Source organism: Oncorhynchus clarkii, chromosome 16, assembly GCF_045791955.1.
Source record: "Oncorhynchus clarkii lewisi isolate Uvic-CL-2024 chromosome 16, UVic_Ocla_1.0, whole genome shotgun sequence".
In the NCBI taxonomy this organism is placed as follows: domain Eukaryota; kingdom Metazoa; phylum Chordata; class Actinopteri; order Salmoniformes; family Salmonidae; genus Oncorhynchus; species Oncorhynchus clarkii.
In genome coordinates this window covers 55,218,674-55,246,033 of record NC_092162.1, presented here as the reverse complement: position 1 = coordinate 55,246,033, position 27,360 = coordinate 55,218,674, and the positions used below count along the sequence as shown (strand labels likewise).

Below are 27,360 nucleotides of genomic sequence, written 5' to 3'. Positions count from 1 at the left end.
TGGTGGCTGACTAAATACTTTTTTGCCCCACTGTACACACACACACACACACACACATCAGAATAACTTATAAATGCCTCATGAGCTAAATTCAATTGTCGTACCACCATCAGAACCCAAAATATAAGCTTGTTTTACTTCAATGTTTGTAAACAATAAAATTGAAAACAAACGCTGTATAGCCTAGCTTTGAATTTGAGCACACCAACAAATGCTACTTAGCTAAACCATTAAACATTGTTACCAGTAGGACAGCAGGTGGCAACAAAGCCCACTTATTCCAAGAAAGCACTTTCACAAGACAGGTTGGTCAGACCTGTTTTAATTGTTTTCTTTAAGACATTAACAATCCATTTACTGTATGTACAATATGTAAACAAGAGCACGTGAGACAAAAAAGGGGACAAATAAACATGCTCAGTATAATAATAACTTTTGTAGTTTCCTTTTACCCTCCAACACGCTTTATCATAGTCCGAAGTAACCACAACAACGAAGGTAGATGCGAGAAATAGATCTGACAGAGTCCGAACAGAGGGTCCTAGTGACATTCATTGGAAGTCTTATAATGCATTTTCAAATACAACTGTTTTCCAGAGTCGAGCTGTTTCAAGACATTTGGAACATTCACAAACAGTGCTATAAAAAAGAGAACCTCATATGCTTGTTGTAGCACTATAAATATTGTCCATGTGTCTTCTTACAAAAACATTGTACAGTTTTAGCCATTATGTTTGTTTTATACATCACAGTTGGTTAAATTCTATGTAAACACTGAGTTACTATATAATATGAGTATGAACCAATAATGCACACACGGGGGGGGGAGAGATTGATAACTTAATGACAATTTACTAAATTATGAAATATTTTAAACTGTATTGACAATGTAGAATTTATATTTTAAATCTGTTGGGTGTCCCAAAAATGGCTGGCACAATAATGTGCCATTTCACTTCCGTTGGCAAATAACTATAAAGACTTGGGGTATATTTTAAAGAGCAGCATCACAGTTTAAGATTGTCTAAAGGAAAATTCCACCCAAATGATGCAATACGCAGCATCATACTGGCTGTATTTCTGTATTTTAACATTTACATATCTTAAACTTGATTGCTGACATGCAATACATTTTGGGACTATATAAACCATGGGCTAATGAAACAAATACCAAAAGATAGTTTTTGGGTGGAGTTTTCCTTTAAGAGTGCTGTCAGAATACAGAAAACTTTGATGTCTGATCTTTTGATGGGCTCTCCTGTAGATACCTATATCGTTAAGGTAGTTGGTAAGAGGGACATCAAATGGGGATGAAAGGAGGAGAGAGGTAATGAAAATGTATTACATCCAGATGAAATACAGTCACAAGGACAAGGTAAGTAACTCCTTCAGTCTAGGGCACAGACTTTGAGGAGGATGAAAGATGGCTTGAAATATCAGATCACGAAGCAGACATTGAACAAATCGAGACAAGTCAGCTGAATCACAGAGGAGCAGGCCTTCATGCAAAGAGTGTCCATGGCATTTAAAAGCCCTGAGCCTGACTAGGAGAGGTTGAGGGTGTTTGGTGGTTTAATTGCCTCTGTGGTCATACTGAGATTCGCTCGACATTCCCAGATTAGTTGGTCGCAGAGAGATTTGGTCTATTGTACATATCCTCTAGTCCCTTTCCGACAGATACATACATTTAACAGAATGTAGGATTGTAGAGTAAAAATGTGCAGTGCAGTGTAGTGGTTAGGGCACAGTAACAGAGGCCCTGTCCTTGCACTTGTCCACGCTGCAGGTAGGAGAGGAGCCTTTGTCTGTGGGGGCAGATGCTGTACCAGAGGGGGGCTGGTCGCTGGAAGAGGGACCTGGTGGTTTGGCTGAGGGGTCAGAGGTTGACTCCACCTCTGGTTCCTGTTGAGAAGCTGTTGCTGTCAGAACAGAGGGAGGAGGACATGATACAAGTTTAGATAGTAAAATACAGAGAAAGACGATGTGTATGTTTTTTTTTTGTGCGAGAGCAGGGACTTTTCTGCCATTGTAATCCTTGGGTGGGCCGCCTAAGAGTTTATTCGGGTCAAGTAAGTCCAAAATGGTATATCTTTTTTAAAATATATTTTCCGGGATGGAAAAATGAATCTATATATTTGTGACTATAATAATCTTTGAGAACTAACAATTAGTGATGCACCGATATAACATTTTTGGCCGATACCGATATCCAAAATTTTCCTTGCCAAAAAAAACGATAGCGATAAATTTTTTAGCGGCCTTTAAAGCATTCTAGTACAGTTAAATACTCAAAAACACACACATGGATGCAGCGATCTAAGGCACTGCATCTCGGCAATGCAAGAGGCGTCACTACAGTCCCTGGTTAGAATCCAGGCTGTATTACATCCGGCCGTGATTGGGAGTCCCATAGGGCGGCACACAATTGGCCCAGCGTCGTCCGGGTTTGGCCGGGGTAGGACGTCATTGTAAATAATAATTTGTTCTTAAATTAACTGACTTGCCTAGTTAAATAAAGGTTGCACACACACACACACACACACTGACCAAAAAGTTATTTTGTTGGCATTTACATATGTCCCCATTACCAGTAAAACATAATCAAAACCTATTTTTTTTCACTTACTTGCTGTGTTAATTTGTTCAGTCGTTTCATTCTCAACCAGGATTTCTATGAAACACCGTTTGGGTCTTTGCGTGTCAAAACAAATACACTATTTAACACTATTTGACGTGTCAAATAAGTTTGTTGACCAAACAGGACCTGAATATAACTGCACGTCACATAATCATTTCATGCATTTTTTACGTAGTTAATACACATTGATTACACTGACTCATTTCATATGTCACAAGAATTCATCAATACGTATGCTATGATGCTGGTAAAGTTGGTCATAAAAAAAAAAGCTAATGAATACGAAAAATGTTCTTCCCCAAAAACATAGCAAAACGACAATCTGTTTCAGTAGCTATAGTTAGGTGTCATCATCTAAAATTACCCTAATTTATAAGACAGTTCATATTTGATTAATGGTGGTCGGACCCATCTATGTGAAGCTAGTCACAATAAGGATTAGCCACAATAGTGGACTTTGCAGTTAGAATTCAAAATAAAAGGCATAATTCTACTATTTGTATTTACAGTGCCTTGCGAAAGTATTCGGCCCCCTTGAACTTTGCGACCTTTTGCCACATTTCAGGCTTCAAACATAAAGATATAAAACTGTATTTTTTTGTGAAGAATCAACAACAAGTGGGACACAATCATGAAGTGGAACGACATTTATTGGATATTTCAAACTTTTTTAACAAATCAAAAACTGAAAAATTGGGCGTGCAAAATTATTCAGCCCCCTTAAGTTAATACTTTGTAGCTCCACCTTTTGCTGCGATTACAGCTGTAAGTCGCTTGGGGTATGTCTCTATCAGTTTTGCACATCGAGAGACTGACATTTTTTCCCATTCCTCCTTGCAAAACAGCTCGAGCTCAGTGAGGTTGGATGGAATTTTGGCCTGGGCAATAAATTGCAATGTCCGTACTATGAGACGCCTAAGACAACGCTACAGGGATCGTTACATCTGAACATCACACCTGCAGGACAGGTACAGGTTGGCAACAACAACTGCCCAAGTTACACCAGGAACGCACAATCCCTCCATCAGCGCTGTCAACAATAGGCTGAGAGAGGCTGGACTGAGGGCTTGTAGGCCTGTGGTAGGTCATCACCAGCAACAACGTCGCCTATGGGCACAAACCCACCGTCGCTGGACCAGACAGGAATGGCATCACCAGGGGTGGTGGTCGGATTCGCGCTTATCGTCGAAGGAATGAGCATTACACAGAGGCCTGTACTCTGGAGCGGGATCGATTTGGAGGTGGAGGGTCCGTCATGGTCTGGGGCGGTTTGTCACAGCATCATCGGACTGAGCTTGTTGTCATTGCAGGCAATCTCAACGCTGTGCGTTACAGGGAAGACATCCTTCTCTCTCATATGGTACCCTTCCTGCAGGCTCATCCTGACATGACCCTCCAGCATGACAATGCCACCAGTCATACTGCTCGTTCTGTGCGTGATTTCCTGCAAGACAGGAATGTCAGTGTTCTGCCACACCCAGCGAAGAGTCCGGATCTCAATCCCATTGAGCACGTCTAGGACCTGTTGGATCGAAGGTTGAGGGCTAGGGCCATTCCCACCAGAAATGTCTGGGAACTTGCAGGTACCTTGGTGGAAGAGTGGGGTAACATCTCACAGCAAGAACTGGCAAATATGAGGAGGAGATGCACTACAGTACTTAACCTCTCCGGGATATATGGGACACTAGCGTCCCACCTGGCCAAAAGCCAGGGAAGATGCAGAGCGCCAAATTCAAATAAATACTATAAAAATTTAACTTTCATTAAATCACACATGCAAGATAGCAAATTAAAGCTACACTTGTTGTGAATCCAGCCAACATGTCATATTTCAAAAAGGCTTTTCGGCGAAAGCAAACGATGCTATTATCTGACGATAGCACCTCCGTAAACAAAGAGAGCATATTTCAACTGTCGTGTCTTTACTATCATTAAATTGAAGACTTCGTTTTTATCAAAGATCCTCTGTAATTAGTATTACGCGATCAAACTGATTAATCATGTAACTGTAATTAACTAGGAAGTCGGGGCACCAAGGGAAATATTCAGATTACAAAATTATAATTTCCTAATATAACCTCAGATATTTTCATATCTGGTCAATAGTCTTCTGATTAATGAATTATTTATTTTACCTTACGTTAGGCTCATTCCAAACGTCATAAATGGTTGGTTATCTGCACGAACGCAGTCTTCACCACGAGTCATCCATACATCAATTGTCTTAAATCATTTATTTATTAACTAACTAAACAATCACAGTGTGCACACAAACAAACAAAGTAAATATGGTTACAAGAAATGATAGGGGAATGTGCCCTAGTGGGCTAAACTGGCATGGCGGCTTGTTACACAAAAGGTAAGTGGGGGTCGACTGAGAAGTCACTACAGAGGTAATAATTATAACAATTGAAATGCTAATCCTTTGCACATGAACGCTCACTCATTCGGGAACAATTGCAATCAATATATATTTACGCTCAGTGTGTTGAAAAGTGTTGGAAAGTTAGTTTCTGTTGGAGAGTTTTCGTTCTCTCTCTCTCTCTGTCGTGGTTAGAGGGTATAGTTCAGAGCGACATTCATTCATGTTGTTGTAGAATGGTTGTTTTCGGTGGTTGTCGTTCTTCGCGTTCAATGATACCGAATTCCTAGCTGCAGACTAGTATTTAATATCAAAGACTTGTTCTTATTCTGTCGGTATCGATAGTCTAGGAGTTTAACCACGTGGCATGGTTAAAAGATTCAGCAATGGTCTGCAACCTTTGTCCCTTCGTAATGGAGGAAAACATGGTCTACTGAGAACTTCTTAAAGTTGGGGTTTTATTCGGAATTGCAGAAAAGGGGCTGTCCCAGGATGCCTAACCCTAACTGGGTGGTTCTCTGATTTAGTTCAACTCAAAAGGGAATTGGGAGTTTCCTTCATTAAACAGTCCAACATCACATTACACAATTTTACAAACAGTATTATCTTCACTCAATCATCTTATACAACAATTAGATGTGAACCTCATATCTGAGGCTATTATATAAACAGCGTTATGGTAATGTGGCCACACCGTCTCCCATGAGCCTCACCAAAATGTAACAAATGGACCAGTTCATAGCTGGATTCTTCACCGATCTTTTATACCTTACACGGAACATAAATGTTGTTCGGACCTCAAGTTCTGTGAGGTGGAAGAAATTCCTTTGTTCTCTATCCCTAAGTTCACTCTGTCGTTATACTGTGTGGCCATGAGGAGATCCTCTCCTCAGGAATTTATGACCTCTCTCTGACCACAGCAGTCTGGTTGTAGTAGCAGAGAGCGGGGGATGGTGCTCGATGTACCCAAAGAGGGCAACGTCATGACACAACCCTGCAGGCGCGACACAGAACGCAGAAATAAAAATATAATTCATGCCTTACCTTTGACGAGCTTCTTTTGTTGGCAATCCAAAATGTCCCATAAACATCACAAATGGTCCTTTTGTTCTATTAATTCCGTTGATATATATCCAAAATGTCCATTTATTTGGCACGTTTGATCCGGTTCCAACTTGCGCAACGTGACTACAAAATATCTCAAAATTTACTTGTAAACTTTGCCAAAACATTTCAAATTACTTTTGTAATACAACTTGAGGTATTTTTTAACGTAAATAATCGATAAAATTGAAGACGGGATGATCTGTGTTCAATACAGGAGGAAAACAAACTGTAGCTATAACAGTATCTAACTTCAAGTGACCCTCGTTCAAGATGGCCGTACTTCTTCATTACACAAAGGAATAACCTCAACAAATTTCTAAAGACTGAAGACTGCATCCAGTGGAAGCAATAGGAACTGCAAGAATGCCCCTTAGAAATCTGGATTCCCAATGAAAAGCTATTGAAAAGAGTGAACCCCCCCAAAAAATCGGAATGGTTTGTCCTCGGGGTTTTGCCTGCTAAATAAGTTCTGTTATACTCACAGACATGATTCAAACTGTTTTAAAAACTTAAACTTAAAAACTTCAGAGCAGTTGAATTTGGGCATGCATTTCATCCGGACGTGAAAATACTGCCCCCTGTCACCAATAAGTTAATGCAGCTGGTGGCCACACCAGAGACTGACTGTTACTTTTGATTTTGACCCCTCCCCCCTTTGTTCAGGGACACATTATTACATTTCTGTTAGTCACATGTCTGAATACTTATTTTCCACCATAATTTGCAAATAAATTCATTAAAAATCCTACAATGTGATTTTCTGGATTTTTTTTGTCATTTTGTCTGTCATAGTTGAAGTGTACCTATGATAAATTACAGGCCTCGCTCATCTTTTTAAGTGGGAGAACTTGCACAATTGGTGGCTGACTAAATACTTTTTTGCCCCACTGTATGTTAAGTTTGCTGAAAATAAACGCAGTTGACAGTGAGAGGACGTTTCTTTTTTTGCTGAGTTTAGTATTCATTTAGTTATCATGTTTGAGCAAAATAACACTGCATTATCCATGTAAAAATGCATAGAATTGCAGGAAACTAGCTTGAAAACTGCAAAAAGAAATATCAGCTCTTTGGAGAGATTTGTAAACGCCCATCAACTAAGCCCCTTTATAATCAAGAAGAAACCCTGGAGTGGAGTTTTTCAGAAATGTTGGCGCATAGGACATTTTTGGTGCAAATTACATCTTTTGTGTGTGTAATAACTAAATTATTATTTTACCTGACTGTGTGCAGGACTTCATGTGTTCTGGCCAGTGGGCTTGCTGGCAGGGGTAGTCACAGTAGCTGGTGTTCCAGCAGCAGTAGAAGATGGCCTCCTTCCTGCAGTTCGCACACCACTGCTTCTTCTTGGTCTCATCCACTGCCTGCAGTTTCTCCACCTCCATCTGCTTCTTCACCTCCGCCACCAGACGCTCCCTCTCCTGCTCCAGACTCTGCCTCATCTCTGCCATAGTCAGCTCTACAGGACATGACAGGACACATTTAGAAAATCTATGAATAGAATTCACTTGATATCAAATATAATGAATGAATATGAATGTAACACATGGATAAAAATGTGTACTATGCATGTGTTTTATAAACTTCCTACAACACATGCATTGAATAAGTATATTAGAAACACAGCTATAATGCACACACTTGCATTATTAAAATGTTAGAAACACATAGATAAAATAACACATTAGTCAATCTCATACACACATGAATTGGCTGACAAAGACAAACATATATGTACAAAACATTAGGAATGGCAGGTGGTTAGTGGTTAGAGCTTTGGGCCAGTAAGCGGAAGGTTCCTGGATCGTATCCCGAAGCTGACAAGGTAAAAATCTGTCGTTCTGCCCCTGAGAAAGGCAGTTAACCCACTGTTCCCCGGGCACCAAAGACGTGGATGTCGATTATGGCAGCCCCCCGCACCTCTATGATTCAGAGGTGTTGGGTTAAATGCAGAAGACACATTTCAGTTGGACAACTGACTAGGGATCCCTTTTTCCATGACATAGACTGACCAGGTGAATCTAGGTGAAAGCTATGATCCCTTATTGATGTCACTTATTAAATCCACTTCAAATCAGTATAGATGAAGGGGAGGATTTTTAAGCATTGAGATAATTGAGACATGGATTGTCTATGTGTGCCATTCAGAGGGTGAATGGGCTAGACATAATATTTAAGTCCCTTTGAATGGGGTATGGTGGTAGGTGCCAGGCGCACCAGTTTGTGTAAAGAACTGCAACGCTGCTGGGTCTTTCACGTTCAACAGTTTCCTGTATGTATCAAGAATGGTCCACCACACAAAGGCCATCAGCTAACTTGCAATGGCGTCAACATGTGCCAGCATCTTTGTGGAACGCTTTAGACACCTTGTAGAGTCCAAGCCCTGACGAATTGAGGCTGTTCTGGTGGCAAAGGGGGGGTACAACTCAATATTAGGAAGGTGTTCTTATTATTTTGTACACTCACATTGTTACCAACCTAAAAGATGATTATATTTTTAAGGAAAGGGCAAGTATAACAAACCAAGATTGTGTTTCATCTCCGACAGCTCTTGCTGATGTAGCCACTGAAGCTTCTCTATCTCTATCCTCAGCCGTCGGATCTGGGCAAAAATATTCAACAGTTATCACAATGCAGTGAGACAGGAGAGAAGTTTACTTATGTTACAGACTCAACCAAAAGTCTCTTCAGCAGCACTCACCTCTGCGATTGTGTTTCCTGAAGTGCTTTTGGAAAGGTCGTTGTAGATTTCTGTCATCGTCCCTTTAATCGTGTCCATCATCTGAAGAGATCAGGTGAGATTATAACAATTCACAGATTGATCACAGTCAGGTAACTTTCCATATCAATATAACACAAATATAATATGTGAATCAATAAACTTTCCCCTGTAAAGTTTCCATCTATTTATTCTGTTTAGACATATAGCATCAGGCTAACTCACTTTGCTGGTGTACTTTGCGATGTCAGCTGCCACATCTGCTGAAGCTGTGGGGATCTGGAAGTCTCCTGCCAGGTAAGAGGAGGAAGAGGTGGAGGAGGCACCAGAGGTGACCAAGGTAACTGATGAGGTTGAGGTCTGGGGACCATCTCTAGGCTGCACGGCTGCAAACCACAGAAGAAAAGAGGAATGAAAGAAAACTACAATTCAGCTCATATGAACTAATATGAGATAATTGTGTATGCGTTTACAGATGTTGGAGAGTTGTGTTTAGTGGACTGGGTTTCTATGTACCTTTTGCTGCCTGTCTGGTCTGGTAACGTGTACTGGAGGATGCCTGCAACTGCTGCTGTGACTGGACCTGCTGTGGGCTGCGTGTCTGTGCCTGCGTCGGAGCCTGGACAGGAACAGGAACCTGTGTCTGGTTTGGCCCAGCCGGCTGCTCCTCCTGCTGCATGGGCCACTTCTGGGAGGACGTCTGGAACTTGTTGGCGGGGTTCCACACCACTGCCCTCTGCACTGCCTGAGCTGTCTCTTTGGGCAGCAGGGGGCGCTGTTTCTTCGCTGCCGACTGGGCTGAGGCAGCTGTGGAGGAGAGGGTGGTGGCTAGGGTGGGAGCTGCAGGGGGGGTGGTGAAGGCCGTGTTGAGCTGGCTAGAGGACAGGTTGAGTGTGGGGTTGATGAAGGGCTGACTGGGGTCTTTGGGGTTGGACAAGGTGGCGGAGGCTAGAGGGGGGGTCACTACGGTGGGGAATTTACCTGGTCAGAGAGAAAAAAAACATTGATTAAATAAAGACAGACAAACTGTATTTTCCTCCCATCTGATGAGCCTTTAGGCCTCAGTCTCTCAAAAAATTATCATACGAAGCAACTAGAGTACACAAAACAAAATAAACAAGACTTGAAATGAGCCCTCACCTTCCAGCTTGGTGCCAGGGGGCTCCTTCGTGGGCTTAGCGGCTACAGCCCCTGGCTCCCTCCTGGCTCTCTTACGGTCTCTGCCCCCCTGCTCATCCCCCAGGTCAATCACCAGCTCACTCTCTGAGTCGGAGTCCTGGTCTGGGCCAGCAAGGGCCCGGGGTGCGCCTGCCCTACCCACCTCTAGGGCCTTGGGCCTGTCTGTGGGAGGCTGAGTCTGGGGAGTCATGGGCTTCTCCCGGGAATCTCTCTCTGGACCATTGCTGCCATGTCGGTCTTTGAGCAGGGCTTCAGAGTTGTTTTTATCCCTGGTCCCTGTGACTGCCCCCTTGTCCTCTACCGGTGTGCTTGCCTTGGGCCTCTTTCTAGACTCCCTCTCTGCTTTGTCCTTGTTGTCATGGGCGGCGCTCTTCGGTCTGTGATCCTTGTCGCTAAGGTACTCGCTGTTGCTGGATTCTGACTTTTCAGAATCCTCAGAGTCACTGTGTTCCACGCCCTTATATACGTCCTCAGAGATCTCATCAATGCCTGCACAGGGATAAAGAAACAACATATAAATCATAGAATTAATACATGATGAACATGAGCGTATCATTTATAGGTCTTCAAATTTGTTCCTCTAGACTAGGGATGGGCAACTCCAGTCCTCTGGGACCTGATTGGTGTCACACTTTTGCCCCAGCCCCAGCTAACACATCTGACTCCAATAATGAAGATCTTCAGCTTGAATGCAATTAGTTTAAATCAGCTGTGTTTGCTAGGGATGGGGAAAAGGGTGACACCACTCCGGCCCCGTGGACTAGAGTTGCCAATCCCTGCTCTAGACACAATTCATGGATGGTGTGTGAAAGTGTGTGAGTGTATGTGTGTACCTAGTTGGGCCTTGCAGCTCTCGATGGTCTTGTCCAGGCTCCTCATGGGTCTCTTGGGGGTGGTGAGGAGGAGTGATGAACCCTGTTGTTGTTGTTGATGCTGTACTGTCTCACTGAGCTCCTTCAGGTCCATCTCAGCCTTCACACGATCTGTGATAAACAACACTATAGGTTTCATAAACATTTTGACAGATGGAAATTCATGACTTCTCCATTACTTTTAACCAAATTTCCATGACCAACAATTTGTGGCGTCTCTATGTACATAAATGTAGTACCGACACTGGGAAGCTGCTCTCTGATCCCATGTACCATTTCCTGTTGTTGTGCAAGGCACTTAACCCACCCCACCAAGTAGAATACCTATTAGGCAACTGAATAATACACATGGGGTCAATCCAAGGTGTTGGGTTAAATGCGGAAGACAGATTTTCGGTTGAATGCATTAAGTTGTGCAACTGACTAGGTATCCCCCTTTCCCTCAGTCTGGAGAGGTACTGGATCATACACATAAATGTTCATTTATCAAGGCCCGGTTGAGCAGCTCATTTCTAAAATGTGTTTTGTTAGAGGGGGACTGGAACAAAAGCCTGCACACCCAGTAGTTTTCCTGGAGGATGGTTGACCACCCTTGATGTAAAACATTGCAACCAAATATGTTTTATACCTTTATACAATAATGTGCTCATTATTCAATATACCAAAGATCAAATGGCTAACTGTATGGTTGGTTACTAATATTTTTATTCAGCTGAAACAAGCCCACAAATTTTCTTCAGGAAATTCACCTTTTCTAGTTTAGGCATGTTTCTCTTAGCTACCTTAGAAGTGTTTACTTTGCAGGCTGATTAGTATCTATTGACTTGCAATGTCTCATACATCGGATGCCCAAATCAACTGGAAGTATCTACAAAACCAGTTCATAAAACTACTGATCACAATTCACACATTATTATTTTGATTAACATGACTCGATTCATCGAGATTAAAAATAATCCCAACTAATACAATGACAAAGTTAATTGTTAGTTGTGTCAAAAATAATAATTTAAATGAATAATCTGTATGACACTTTTTATGGCCTTATTCGCAAGTGTACCGTAAGTGGAAGGTTTTCTGGGACATGACTAATAACAACAACAGTTATCTCTCTAGTTAACTGGCCAGGCTACAATATATGTTTTGAATTGGCTACCCAATTAGTCTGTTCTCTATCATATTTTATAGGCTAGGCCTACCTACTGCTGCAATCATAGAGGGAATGTAATGTCCGACTGTCTCTCTCCTTGAGCAAGGCACACTCACACACATGCAGGTGACGCTTGCGCACACACACATATGCACTGAAGTGTCATATTCCGATCCTGTCTGATATGTTTATTTTATGTAAAATATTTTAAAAAACTGTGCCTAAATTATTTACATTAACAGAAATTATTTAATTAATTTCCATGACTTTTCAAAAACTTTTTGGATTTGATCATTTTCCTAAAACATTCCAGGCCTGGAAAACATCATTTAAAAATTCCATGACCTTATGAACCCTGACACTAAAACGCAACCAAAACCAAAACATAACCCCTAACCCAGGGGTGGGAAAACATTTTGGCTCAAGGGCCACTTCGGGATTTTTTTTTTAAATGTCAAAATCAATTTGCGGGCCAGAAAATGGGCAGTAATTTGAAAATATATAATCATTTGTACATACTATATAGTTTTAGACGTTCAGGTGCGGAGTGTGTTTTTTATTATATATATTTTTTTACTCCAAATAATAATTTACTAATTATAACCCAAAATAAAATGTAAAAAATCTATACTCAAACCTCCTGCCGGGCCGTAGTTTACCCAACCCTGCCCTAACCAAACAGACTGCACAAGACAAGGTGCTACATAAGGGGGTGGGGTTAGATGGGACTCACCCAGGTTGAGATTGAGGATGCTGCCTGTGCCTGGGGCCCTCTCCTGTTTGGGCACCAGACCAGGGGAGAAGGGCTTGGGGCTGCCCGTCATGCTGCCTGCATGGCCCATCTTCACTGAGGCAGGGGATGCTGAGGCAATAACGCATAACACTTTAACCTCCACAAATGGTTTGAGTCTTGATCCTAACCTGTGTTTTGAATGTGACTATACGGTGTTAGTTAGTTATATGATGCGTTATATAGTTATATGATTCAGGAGCATGTTAATTACCGGTATAGTCCATAGAATCCTCCCCAGCGCTGTAGTGGAATGGGGGGTTCCTAGGCCCTCTCTCCATCCCATCCTGCTCCACATCAGAACCTGTGTGTACAGACGAGTTGGTGCTCATGGGAGAGCGAGGCATGTCCGTGAGAGAGATCCTCCGTCCCATCCCGCTCGACAGAGAGCTCTTGCCCAAGAGCATCTTTGGAGATGCAGTCATGTCGAAGTTGAAGCGCATCTTGTCAGGTTTCTCCGTCTTCACGGTCCCTGCGTCGGGGTTGGCTGGGTCCAGCAGCATCTGAAGCTGGTTGTTGGGCGTGTAGGGGGTGCGGAAGGGGGCGTAGTTGAACACCCCAAACTTCTTGCGGATGTTCTCCACATAGACCTCCATCTCCTGCATGGCGCTGTTGAAGATGCTCTTGGTCTTCTTCACAGAGAAGGGAATCTCCTTGGAAATGAGGTAGCAATTGTTAATGGGAACCCACGCCCTGCAGAGAAAAAACACAGGGAGACAAGTTAGGAGTAGGATAAGCAGAGAGACCTATGATTACCTTCAGAGGAGTCCAATACCATACGAATGCAAACAGTACTTCAGTAATTACTATGAAAAGTCTCTTCCATCCGCCACTTTCATTAAATAGCAAGGCTCACCGGTCATGCTGTCCGAAGAAGCGTGCGTCCACCTGTCCATCCTTCTCCCGTAGTGCTTTGGCTGGCCAGAAGGGGAAGCCCTTCAACTTTGCCCATACCAGGGGGTGTGGGTGACCCTGAGAGGGGGGGCAGACCGGGGGTCACGGTTAGATAAAACAACATAAACACAAACAGAGGAATAGGATTCACAAAGACTTTACCTGTGTTGTAAAGAGTATTTTTGAGATTTGAAACATTACATTTAGGCTAATCTACATTTGTCTTCAGGACAAACTGAATTGTGACCTTAAGTCACAGGACAAACATTTACATTTATATCCATAAAATGTCCTTTGCAAAAGAAGATGAGGAAACATTTGTCTTACACATGGCTCGCAAAACCAGTTGTCCCTCTTTTGGCACGAGGACAGGTAGCACTCCGGACAGACCTCAATTTCATTCACCTGAAAAAAACAGCATTTTCCACATTACTGAAATACATTTAGAAAGGAGAAAACAAAACACACAACCGAATGGCATTTCAGTCATCATGTAAAAATGATACTCACTTCATGTTCACAGATCTTCACAACAACCTTTGCTGTTGCTGTTAGTTTGTGATTTCCTGGAACAAACATGTTTGTAAGAGCCAAGTTTTATTTCCAAAGCATGTTGCAAGCAGTATAGTGAGGAAACTGTCTTAAACATGTGTTTTTGACATACCTCCATTGTAGATGATGCAGTTGTGTAAGATCCATTTCATGTCAGCCAAAAAGGATTCTGTGCAGCCATACATTTTCTTTTTCATATTCTACCAATATAGCAGAGAAAAATATGATTTGATTACACCAGAGCCATGTATTTAGAGAGTTGGGCCCATTGAACAAGGATGGTTAAAACTATAATTTTTATATCATGGATGGTCAGTCCTTGTAGCCATAGCTCTGTCTTTGAATTTGAGAGTGGTTACATTTCTCCAGCCCCATCCCCCCCTGCTTTTTACCGAAACAATGGTGATGAGTACGCTTTATTGTTTTAACTGCTGATTGACGCTTTAATGTTTCTGCATAATGATGCATTTACATGACAAAATTCTATGGCAGCTATGTTAGCGCCCCATTAACATTACATGGGGAATATTTAAACAACGCTATGTTAAAAAAAAAAATCTAAAATTTGGCCCAACTCTTAATGCCTTTTTTCCTCACCCATCTACACACAATACCTCATAATGACAAAGTGAAAACATGGTTTTAGACATTTTTAAGATTCTTCAAACTCTTGTCAAAGTTGGTTGTTGATCATTTCTAAACAACAATTTAAGTCTTGCCATAGATTTTCAAGCCGATTTAAGTAAAAAAATTATGCTATCTGAGCAGCTAACCGATCGCTGCAGCTGTACATAGTCCATCGGTAAATAGCCCACCCAATTTTCCTACCTCATCCCCATACTGTTTTTATTTATTTACTTTTCTGCTCTTTTGCACACCAGTATCACTACCTGCACATGACCATCTGATCATTTATCACTCCAGTGTTAATCTGCAAAATTGTAGTTATTCGCCTACCTCCTCATGCCTTTTGCACACAATGTATATAGACTCTTTTTTTCCCCTGTGTTATTGACTTGTTTATTGTTTACTCCATGTGTAACTCTGTGTTGTTGTCTGTTCACACTGCTATGCTTTATCTTGGCCAGGTCGCAGTTGTAAAAATGAGAACTTGTTCTCAACTAGCCTACCTGGTTAAATAAAGGTGAAATAAATTAAAATTTAAAGGCCAATCAGGAACATTCAATGTTGTCTTTCTAAGCAACTCCAGTGTATATTTGGCCTTGTGTTAGAAACACTTTGGGCTTATTTTGACAGATTTTGGCAAGAGTGAAACCTCTCGGTTCGTCTCTTTCTCCCAAGCCAATCCCCCTACCATAACAACAAAGATGAGAGATCACTTCTACCTCTCTGACAAAACGGTTTTAACTCGCCATTTGCATTTGAGGTTCGATCCAACAGAATCGGTCATATGGACACTGAAACATATTGAGACATTATTTTACTGTAATAGAGAAGTTAATCTTTTGAACCATACCCTGTTTGTTTCAACTCCTCAAATTTCAAGCAAGAGCCATCACTACTAAAACAGATGTACCAATGAACATTCATTCTAGAAAATGTATGCTCAGTTTGTCTCGCCCGCATTATGGTACCACGTATCGCTAGCAGCATTTTTGTCAAATATTGTTATACTAGCTATTTGGATGACTGTTTTATAAATCTGCAATAAGCATAAAACAATTATATAAGGAATTGGCAACTCATTCTGAGAAATAAGGTAAGCCACTTGATTTCAACATCTGAACAAAGTGGACAGACTAGCATGCTGTTCAAACAGTTGGAGATGGACAGAAGGGTGTGTTCATAACAATTAAACTATTTTGCCTTGTTAGCTGAATTCAGAGCTTGTGAAATTATATATTTGATCCAAGTTGGCTAAACTTAAAATATAAATATTAGCTGACTTCTCACTAGCACATGGGCTTGTGCTTGAGAGATTATTTATGAGATTGGTGTTAATTGACTATAATACCTGCTACATTGTTAGTGAATGTGCATTATGCATGGTTCTGGTTAAATGTAACAAGAAGTACATTTTATAGACACACCTGAAAGCCAGATCAGTGATCATAAGAAAAACAGTAGGTACAATTATTTTGATAAAGTAATTAAACTATTAGTGCGTCTTTCACAACAATTTTTGTTGTGAAATTGTTAGACATTACTTGTTAGATATTACTGCACTGTCGGAGCTAAAAACACAAGCATTTCGCTACACCTGCAATAACAATCTGCTAAAACGTGTATGTGACCAATACAATTTGATTTGATTTATAGTTGTGGAAGGCATATATTCAGTCTAGGTATAATTTCACAAGCTCTGAATTCATTAGCTTATTTTTGACTGTTTTAAATGCAATGTATTTGACCTTTAATTGTACAACAAAGCTTATTTAGAGAAAATATTTTTTTAAATGTAGATATAGTTTTATTTTTTTAAGATTACGTTTCAGGCCATATCGCCCAGCCATACTGTAACCGTTTTAAAATGGTAAAATCTCTGAGCAGTTTCCTTCCTCTCCAGCAACTGAGTTAGGAAGGACTCTGGTATCTTTGTAGTGACTGGGTGTATTGATATGTCATCCAAAGTGTAATTAATAACTTCACCATGCTCAAAGAGAGAGCTTTATTTTTACCCATCTACCAAATCGGTGGTGCCCTTCCTTGCAAGGCATTGGAAAACCTCCCTGGTCTTTGTGGTTGAATATGTGTTGTGAAATACACCGCTCGACTGAGGGACCTTACAGATAATTGTATGTGTGGGGTACAGAGATGAGATAGTCATTAAAATATGTTGTTAAAAACTGTTATTGCACACAGAGTAAGTCCATGCAACTTGTTTACAATTTTTACTCCTGAACATATCCTGAACAAAAACATAAATGCAACATGTAAAGTGTTGGTCCCATGTTTCATGAGCTGAAATAAAAGATCCCAGAACATTTCAATATGCACAAATAGCTTATTTCTCTCAAATTTTGTGCACAAATTTGTTTACATCCCCATTAGTGAGCATTTCTCCTTTGTCAAGCTAATCCATCCACCTGACATATAAAGCATATCAGAAAAGATGATTAAACAGCATGATCATTACACAGGTACACCCTGTGCTGGGGGATAATAAAAGTCCACTCTAAAATGTGCAGTCTTGTCAAACACAATGCCACAGATGTCTCAGGTTTTGAGGGAGTGTGCAATTGGCATGCTGACTGCAGGAATGTCCACCAGTGCTGTTGGCAGATAATTCTGTTAATTTCTCTACCATAAGCCACCTCCAACGTTGTTTTAGAGAATTTGGCAGTACGTCCAACCGGCCTCACAACCGCAAACCACGTGTAACCACACCAGCCCAGGACCTCCACATCAGGCTTATTCACCTACGGGATGGTCTGAGACAAGCCACATGGACAGCTGATGAAACTGTAGGTTTGCACAACCAAAGAATTTCTACACAAACTGTCAGAAACCGTCTCAGGGAAGCTCATGTGCTTGTCGTCCTCACCAGGGTCTTGACCTGACTGCAGTTTGATGTAGTAACCAACTTCAGTGGGCAAAAGCTCACCTTCGATGGCCAATGGCACACTGAAAAAGTGTGCTCTTCATGGAAGAATCCAGGTTTCAACTGTACCGGGCAGATGGCAGACAGAGAGTGCCCCATGGTGCCGGTGGGGTTATGGTATGGGCAAGCATAAGCTACGGACAATGAACATAATTGCATTTTATAGATGGCCATTTGAATGTACCGAGATGCTGTGACGAGATCCTGAGGCCCACTGTCATGCTATTCATCCACCGTCCCATGTCACAAGGATCTGGAAGCTGAATTCCTGGAAGCTGAAAATGTCCCATGGCCTGCATACTCACCAGACATGTCATCCATTGAGCATGCTTGGGATACTCTGGATCGACAGCGTGTTCCAGTTCCCGCCAATATCCAGCAACTTCACACAGCCATTCCACAGGCCACAATCAACAGCCAGATCAATTATATGCACTGCATGAGGCAAATGGTGGTTACACCAGATACGGACTGGTTTTCTGATCAAGGCTCCTACTTATTCTTTTTTTTTAGGTATCTGTGACCAACGTATGCATATCTGTATTCCCAGTCATGTGAAACCCATAGATTTGGGCCTAACTTATTTATTTCAATTGATTGATATGAACTGAAATGGTTGCGTTTATATTTTTGTTCAGTGTATTTAGGCTTGCCATAACAAATGGGTGGAATACTTACTCAAAACATATTAGCTTTTCATTCTTTATTAATTAGTAAACATTTCTTAAAACATAATTCCACTTTGACATTATGGGTTATTTTGGGTAGACCAGTGACAAAATCTAAACGTAATCAATTTAAAATTCAGGCAACACAACAAAATGTGGAAAAAATGAAGGCTTGTGAATACTTTCTGAAGGCACTGTATTATCTGTAGACCACGATTTATAGACTCAAAAAGCTCATCATTGCCTTGCTATTAGCGGGCTCCAAGTCGGGAATTGATAAACGTCTGCTCTAAATGACTGAAATGTGAATGTAATGGTACCTTCTCTAGTGTTGCGAGGTCCATTGGGTGGTATATGTACTCAGCATAGTCAGGGTGCTGCTCCAGAGCCACAGGCTTCCAGAAGGGCTCAGTCTGCCCACAGAAGAAATATGTATTAGTTCAACTCTCATAAACAACAGAAGCGATAGAACCATCTCTAGAGGGCATGAGAGAGACTTTCACTAACTTACCCCCGGTTGTTTCATCTTCTGGAGGGCAAACTTCAGCAGGTAGGACAGCTGGTCTATCGTTAGCATTGTCATGGCCTTGCTCTGTGTCTCTATGCACTCTGCTACTGTGATTTTCTAGAAAAATGACGAAGTCAGGACAATGTACCATTGACAAATAGTAGCTGGGTAAACACAACCACTCACAGTAGGTCGCTGGGCTGGCTATTAACTATGCATCTACAGTATGTCATAATCTATAGGAGACTGTGGTACTAGTCCTCATAGGAGGCAACATCCATCTAGAGAGGGACGATAAAGATCCTGCCCACTTTATGTTAGCCCCATCTAAACAGGCCTGGGGTCCATTCCATTTAAATTCAATAATTAGGAAGTACCACGTGTAGTACCATTATTATAGGATAATATGTTTATTTTATTTTTTTACTAGAATGCAGAGTCCAATTGGAATTGACCCCAAGCATGCCTCCAACCCCATCACCTGACACCCCAAAGAGCAAGCGGACATTAAGCTAGTGGTTAAGCGAGAATGTGCCCGGAACACTCCCATACCGCTTTCACACGTATATACACCTACACACCCACACGCACGGCACACACGTGAGTGAGTACCTCACACTCTGGACAGAACCAGTCACCCTCGGGCTCTGCTGGCAGTTTGAGGCACTTGGCGTGGTACACCCTCGGGCAGAGCTCACAGCAGAGCACCTGGCCCTCGCGGTGGCACAGCCAGCAGTAGAAGTCATTCCTGCTGTCCTGCGGGACAACATCAACAGGGTCTGTGGTGAGTGATGGCTGCTTCACATAGTAAAAGGGACCATGTCTTAGTTCTGACTGAAATGCAGGCAAGAGAAACAGGGGGCGGGTTTCAAAACACACGCAGAAAACAAAACACAAAAGGTGCAGTGCAACAGAAACACACAGATAATCACAAAGTGGCAAGTAAGGCAGGGTAATAAGCAACATGTAAGGCAAAATAAGGCAGGCACCAAACACAAGACTGTTTAGTTGGTCTAGTCAATATCAATGTAGGCCTATACGATAGTAATGTCATTGTTCTTGATCTAAACCGGAAGTTTGTGTTGTCGTCATCTTTTTAAGTTGTCAGACTTGCAATGTGCAATTTCATTGATGACTTTCCCTGGTGGACCAATAACCAGTTTTGTGTTGGGTATCATGCTTGACACCACATCAACCCACATCAGCCAATCAGTGAACAAGACACAATACTAGTCAGCACATATCTACAGTGGGGCAAAAAAGTATTTAGTCATCCACCAATTGTGCAAGTTCTCCCACTTAAAAAGATGAGAGAGGCCTGTAATTTTCATCATAGGTACACTTCAACTATGACAGACAAAATGAGAAGAAAAAAAATCCAGAAAATCACATTGTAGGATTTTTTATGAATTTATTAGCAAATGATGGTGGAAAATAAGTATTTGGTCAATAACAAAAGTTTATCTCAATACTTTGTTATATACCCTTTGTTGGCAATGACAGAGGTCAAACGTTTTCTGTAAGTCTTCACAAGGTTTTCACACACTGTTGCTGGTATTTTGGCCCATTCCTCCATGCAGATCTCCTCTAGAGCAGTGATGTTTTGGGGCTGTTGCTGGGCAACACAGACTTTCAACTCCCTCCAAAGATTTTCTATGGGGTTGAGATCTGGAGACTGGCTAGGCCACTCCGGACCTTCTTACGAAGTCACTCCTTCGTTGCCCGGGCGGTGTGTTTGGGATCATTGTCATGCTGAAAGACCCAGCCACGTTTCATCTTCAATGCCCTTGCTGATGGAAGGAGGTTTTCACTCAAAATCTCACGATACATGGCCCCATTCATTCTTTCCTTTACACGGATCAGTCGTCCTGGTCCCTTTGCAGAAAAACAGCCCCAAAGCATGATGTTTCCACCCCCATGCTTCACAGTAGGTATGGTGTTCTTTGGATGCAACTCAGCATATTTTGTCCTCAAAACACAACGAGTTGAGTTTTTACCAAAAAGTTGTATTTTGGTTTCATCTGACCATATGATATGCTCCCAATCTTCTTCTGGATCATCCAAATGCTCTCTAGCAAACTTCAGACGGGCCTGGACATGTACTTGTTGAAGCAGGGGGACACGTCTGGCACTGCAGGATTTGAGTCCCTGGCGGCGTAGTGTGTTACTGATGGTAGGCTTTGTTACTTTGGTCCCAGATCTCTGCAGGTCATTCACTAGGTCCCCCCGTGTGGTTCTGGGATTTTTGCTCACCGCTCTTGTGATCATTTTGACCCCACGGGGTGAGATCTTGCGTGGAGCCCCAGATCGAGGGAGATTATCAGTGGTCTTGTATGTCTTCCATTTCCTAATAATTGCTCCCACAGTTGATTTCTTCAAACCAAGCTGCTTACCTATTGCAGATTCAGCATTCCCAGCCTGGTACAGGTCTACAATTTTGTTTCTGGTGTCCTTTGACAGCTCTTTGGTCTTGGCCATAGTGGAGTTTGGAGTGTGACTGTTTGAGGTTGTGGACAGGTGACTTTTATACTGATAACAAGTTCAAACAGGTGCCATTAATACAGGTAACGAGTGGAGGACAGAGGAGCCTCATAAAGAAGAAGTTACAGGTCTGTGAGAGCCAGAAATCTTGCTTGTTTGTAGGTGACCAAATACTTATTTTCCACCATAATTTGCAAATAAATTCATAAAAAATCCTACAGTGTGATTTTTCTGGATTTTTTTCCCTCATTTTGTCTGTCATAGTTGAAGTGTTCCTATGATGAAAATTACAGGCCTCATCTTTTTAAGTGGGAGAACTTGCACAATTGGTGGCTAACTAAATACCTTTTTGCCCCACTGTATGTGACTGTTCAGAATGTGTGTATGACATGTTCATTGTCAGTGGAACTGAATTCAAAGGTTTTGGCTTGGGGTTGAATCATGTCATACATGTAAAACAAAGAATTCACAACACAAACAAACATATTTGGCAGGCATATCTACTCTTTCCAAAAAAGGCAGTTTAGAAAAGTAATTTTAAAGTATTCTTCTCTATAAACAGTTATCATGATTAATCAGCAGACCGATAAATCATCTTAATAGTCCATCATCAATACATGGTAGACATTTTTGGGATATGAACAAATGCATCCGACCACAGAACATGAAGCAGTGTCTTTCATTTAAACCTGGAAGCACAATCAGTCATGCACAGGTGCACAATCAGTCATGCACAGGTGCACACACACACACAGTCACAAACTACACCTCCACCCCACCTGGTCTTTGTTGTTGCTGTGGACGGCTCCAGGTTTCTTCTTCTTCTTCAAGGGGCTGGGAGAGGTGTCTGAGGGGTAGTGGCCGTTGGAGGAGTGGGTTGGGCTGGACACCTTCCTCTTCTGAGTCGCCAGCACCCGCTCTGCTGACCCAGGGTCAGACACTAGTGTCAGGAGCAGAGGGGACACCAGGTAGCCATACATACAACACAGAGAGTAGCAGCTTATAGGAATCTTAGAAGGACAGAGACTAGATCCCTGGCATGAAAGGCTAGAGCGACAGAGGCACTTCCAGTCCCAGGCCACTCTACACAATGACACTCAGATGGGGGGGTATTTGAAGGTTAAAGGCAGAGTAAATCCTCAAGCATTCTTTTTGTTAGCAGAACCCCTTCATTGAGAGACTTAATATGGTGGTTGCCCAGGAATACTGAATCCAACCAGATAAGGGATTTTGGTAACCAAACCCTACTGCTTGGTTTCCCAATCTGCCAACAAATTTCATATGTTAAGTCAGTGTGGTCGGGCCCTGTGATAGTGATCACGTGTGAAGGATGCCTCCTAAATGGTGACATAGGCTAACATCCACAGCACGTGATGGTGAGGCTGAACCCGTGCAACAACCTCAGAGGTAGTGGTGATACAATTTTAACTGAATGGCACAATGGTTGCTCTGTGTAGCTCTATGAGATCCACATCAAACAACAAGTATGTTTAACGGTAAAATAAACACTAGAAGAAGAATACTAGAATATGCGGTCTTCTCATAATACAACATTGGTCTTAGCATGCAGGGCCTTGTTCTTACCTTTGGATCGCAGTGCCACATCCATCCCCTCTACCACATCCGACTCCGTCTGTACCTCGTCCTCAGCCAGACTGCACAGCACAGAATGAAAGCAGGAGAGAGAGTCAGTCACAAACAGTGTTCACAAAACAAATCATGTCACACAGTAAACAAGTGGAACACCACCTAGGGCAGGGTCCCAGGGGACAAAGTCACCAGAGTTTCAGCAGGTTTCCATTGTGGTTACCTCATCAGCTTTATTGAGAAACATCAATAGGTTACTATTGTTACCAAACCTAAGGCGCAACCGATGTGGCACAGAATTGATTTAGATCTCAGATCCATGGCCTTTAAGATCATTCATGATCACGAATTGTAAGTCGCTCTCGATAAGAGTCTCCTAAATGACAACCACATTTTTTTTCAGAGTAATCATGTCTTCCTATGCATGTCTATAATCATTGGTAATCACAGTCAGATAAACTTTAGACGTTGGGAGTTTGTGTTCCATGGGGTGCCACTGGAGAGAATCTCCATGGCAACAGGACCTCTTTATTCAGCTTGCACAAGAGTTGCAATAAAACGCAACACTTGTGCTTCAGCACAACAAATAAGGCCATCCAACCGAGTAGGCTGTGTGCTCCTGTCCTCAAGGACACAATGGAGAGACAAGGGCTTCAGTCCTGATGAGGGCCATGCATTGACGAGTTTGTTTGCGTCCCCATTTGCCCACCTACCTACACTAAAGAAGATCTTTCTGTACAATGCAAGCTCATTCAAAAGAGCAACGCCTTAAACACATTTTGGGGTTTTCAATGATTACAAAAACACTTCCACAAATGCGTAGGCTACGTCACAAAAGGGTTTTCACCTTCAAAATGGACGGTGACTCACAGAAGATTGCCTCAGACAGTCATGGATGAGAGTGTAAAAAGGTGATTTTTGGTAGCCACCCAAACCCCAGCTCTCACAACTGGCTATTCCTATACTGAACAAAAATAAACGCCACAATTTCAACGATTTTACTGAGTTACAGTTGATATAAGGAACTCAGTCAATTTAATACATTCTTTAGGCCCTAATCTATGGATTTGACTACTGGTCAGGGGCGCTTTGCGTGGGACTGGGAGGGCATAGGCCCACTCACTTGGGAGCCAGGCCCACCAACTGGGGAGCCAAGCCCAGCCAATCAGAATGAGTTTTTCCCCACAAAAGGGCTTTATGACATACAGAAATACTCAAGTTTCATCAGCTGTCCGGGTGGCTGATCTCAGACGATCCCGCAGGTAAAGAAGCCGGATGTGGATGTCCTGGGCTGGCATGGTTACACGTGGTCTGTGATTGTGAAGTCGGTTGGACGTACTGCCAAATTCTCAACAATGACAGAGACGGCTTATGGTATAGAAAATAACATGAAATTCTCTGGCAACAGTTCTGGTGGACATTCCTGCAGTCAGCATGCCAATTGCACGCTCCCTCAAAACTTGAGACATCTGTGGCATTGTGTTGTGTGACAAAACTGCATATTTTAGAGTGGCCTTTTAAAGTTCTGGGATCTTTTATTTCAGCTCATGAAACATTGAACCAACACTTTACATGTTGAGTTTATATTTTTGTTCAGTATAGAAACCCACTACACCAGATCACTTCAGTAAGCTCTACGGAGTCAACCTTGGTCTGACTAGCTAGCTACAGGTTTTTACCTGTTACATAGGTCTGTTAACTAGTCTGTTATTGACAGCCGAAATAAGATTTCCACAGCAAATCATATCAATAACAAACAATATTGTGCAAAAATGTAAACTATAGCTTCTTCCATTTACAGAAACGGACAAATCAAAGCCTGGAGCTTTTTGTGTATTTGGTTTTGCTCTCCTCTAATTCCCTCTCAGGAAGAAAAATGAGGAGAAGAAAGGGGAGGGGGTCCTTGGTGATGAATGGGGTTCTTTGAGAGTTCAGCCCCTCCTTTGTAAGGGCCACTGAGGGCCTCGTTCCAAGGATGTAGTCGTATTCATTGTCTGAAAATAATCCTCAGGATCCAACACAGGTCCCACTCTGAACCAGACCCAATACCCTGGTGGCTCCTGATAGGAGAACGTCTAGGTCCAGGTAGCCTAACAGGCTAATATTCAGCACTAGATCTAGAATAATTTTTGTTTTCAAGAAGTGGACAAGTGGGAATGTTATAGATGTTCTCAGAGGAACATTTGAGACAAAGATTTGGATAAGATTAGAGTTGATATATTCTTCAGAATCCACATCCATCATGGTCATTGATCTGGAAGACAAAAAGGACAGAGTAGAAAAAGGAGAGGCACAATACTCCAGAGCCAGAGCTGAGGGCAGCCATTGATGCATCCAAGCATGACTACCACTGTGAGAGGCCATTAACTAAATCTACTAAGCCAATAAAGCCACCCTCATTAACACGCACTGTAAACCTTGACGTCCTGCTCATCAAACCAAGTCCATGACACTGAGCATTCATAAACCTAAGGTAATGCTTAACAACCCTGTCACCACATTCACATGAGAAGTCTCAATCAATAAATCACTAGGCATAATCGCCATTATCAAAAAGACTGAGGCATAAAATCACCCATAATGTAATCTGGATAACGAGAGAAGATCAAGAAGATACAAATGGAAGAAAACTCTAAAAGTATCCAGCATATGAGTCTCGTCTTGTTTAGACATGCTGCCCTTCAGGGCCTTCCTGTTCCAGGCACAGAATGAAAAAACGAAGGAAGCCAACATGAAAGAGAGCAAATGTTAGCCAACTCTCTGTGCTACGTGTCCTACCAGCGAGAGCACTGTGAGAGGACTGAGCACTTTAATCATGCAACCCAGCAGTAAGCCAAGGTTCACACTCGTTATTCACTCAAAAATAGGCCCACCGAGCAGCCAGAGTGACACAAGAACCACCTGATCCTGTAGCGTCTAGCTAAGCAGATCGTTTAGTCGTCCTATGTTCTTTCAGAGGGCATTTCAGACCAGGAGCAGAATTCCTGAAACCTGGCAGAATCACAGGAGAACAGATAGCAAAAAAAATCTTCAGTATCTATGAATATTCCAGAAGACCAAAATTCAGGATAACATTAGCAAACACCACAAAAGATTAATGGCTGATAGAAGAAGAAGAAAAAAAGACACACACATTGAATCTGTGCCTTGAGATTCCACTGGCTCCTCAGAGACAGGCAAGCAGAGGCAGAGCAGGGTTCTCTCGTCACAGAAAATGGAGGCCACAGCCGACTCCTCTCCCTCCACTCCCCCATGCCGACCGAGGCTCCAGTCACAGGCACACACACGAGGAACAGGAGATCCGTGGAGATTACAGCTCAACATCCAAACACCAAAACACAGTTAAGCCAAACCACCGTCACTGCCGAGTACAACAGGAGGGAGACTGACGAGACAGGCGAGAGAGAGAGAAGAAATCCAGCTAATTGGAAATCAGTTATCCAATGTAACCCCCATATTCAGTTTCACTTTTACTGTGCCCACTGCTGTCGAATAATAATTAGGCATAATAATATGAAAGAGACTGAGAGAAAGAGAAATTGTTTGACTATAAGAATAAAGACATCTGGCAAACTTAGGACCTATCCCTGGGGAGAATACACTGTTTCTCCGTCTCGTACAACACAGTTGTGTCTAGTACAGAGAGAGGGTCTGGGTTCCTGCTCTGTAATTGGTGCCATGAAAGCAGGGTTGTTTCATTGAATGCTATGTGTTGGTGTACTTGAATCCACTGAGGATCAGTATTGTTGATGGAGAAACAACCTGGCACCCTTGCCACCCTGCAGCCCCTGACCTCCAGAGAGAAGACTGACTCTGAGGGATATAACGCACAAACAACACCGTCAAGATTAAATTTACCATTCACTCAAGACCATATGAAACCACTAGTTTTAGGCACAGTCTGGCAGAAATAGGTTCTATGCTTTTGCCAGCATTTCATACTATAATCACTGCAAAAAGATTAGATTCATTATACACAATTAATTTTTGTACATTTTTTAAAACCAAAAAACATGTTCTTCATCAGAGATAATTCACACTAAGTAGCATACCTTGTCTTATACCACAGAATATGTAAGAAAAATCCTTCAGCCTGATTTTTACACTGGGCTGGAGGAGATGAAACAAAGATGGCTGTAGAATTTTCCAGAAGGCCCCTGCTCGCTCTGTGCTGCCGCTCTCACTGCAATTGTCAATCTTTAACCTCAACTGCTGCTGTAATTGGCTGGAGGGTCTGCAGGGCGGGACCGGATTGGTCGGCTGTGGTATGCCACACGACTCGCTGTGCGCAGGC

At 42.2% G+C, this 27,360-nt stretch overlaps 1 protein-coding gene across 5 annotated transcripts in view; it reads right to left on the bottom strand.

The window, feature by feature from the left end:
- Nucleotides 1–306: 306 nt before the first annotated feature.
- Nucleotides 307–27,360, bottom strand: part of LOC139368771 (MYND-type zinc finger-containing chromatin reader ZMYND8-like) — a 33,297-nt gene continuing 6,243 nt past the window's right edge. For 2 of the 5 annotated variants that reach the window (XM_071108095.1, XM_071108096.1), the window contains 19 exons: nt 23,064–23,134; nt 22,259–22,419; nt 19,611–19,832; nt 19,002–19,115; nt 18,811–18,903; nt 14,373–14,460; nt 14,219–14,274; nt 14,036–14,113; nt 13,671–13,786; nt 13,029–13,507; nt 12,758–12,886; nt 10,836–10,985; nt 9,964–10,491; nt 9,340–9,804; nt 9,049–9,209; nt 8,806–8,886; nt 8,628–8,706; nt 7,324–7,563; nt 307–1,919 (listed from right to left, as the gene is read on the bottom strand). In XM_071108095.1, coding sequence (XP_070964196.1) covers nt 1,738–1,919; nt 7,324–7,563; nt 8,628–8,706; nt 8,806–8,886; nt 9,049–9,209; nt 9,340–9,804; nt 9,964–10,491; nt 10,836–10,985; nt 12,758–12,886; nt 13,029–13,507; nt 13,671–13,786; nt 14,036–14,113; nt 14,219–14,274; nt 14,373–14,460; nt 18,811–18,903; nt 19,002–19,115; nt 19,611–19,832; nt 22,259–22,419; nt 23,064–23,134 — 3,493 coding nt within the window. In that variant the 3' untranslated portion in view covers nt 307–1,737. Of the gene's footprint in view, nt 1,920–7,323; nt 7,564–8,627; nt 8,707–8,805; nt 8,887–9,048; nt 9,210–9,339; nt 9,805–9,963; nt 10,492–10,835; nt 10,986–12,757; nt 12,887–13,028; nt 13,508–13,670; nt 13,787–14,035; nt 14,114–14,218; nt 14,275–14,372; nt 14,461–18,810; nt 18,904–19,001; nt 19,116–19,610; nt 19,833–22,258; nt 22,420–23,063; nt 26,058–26,199; nt 26,452–27,118; nt 27,240–27,360 lie in introns of those variants that run through there. The other 3 variants (XM_071108097.1, XM_071108100.1, XM_071108099.1) reach the window with 3 other exon arrangements.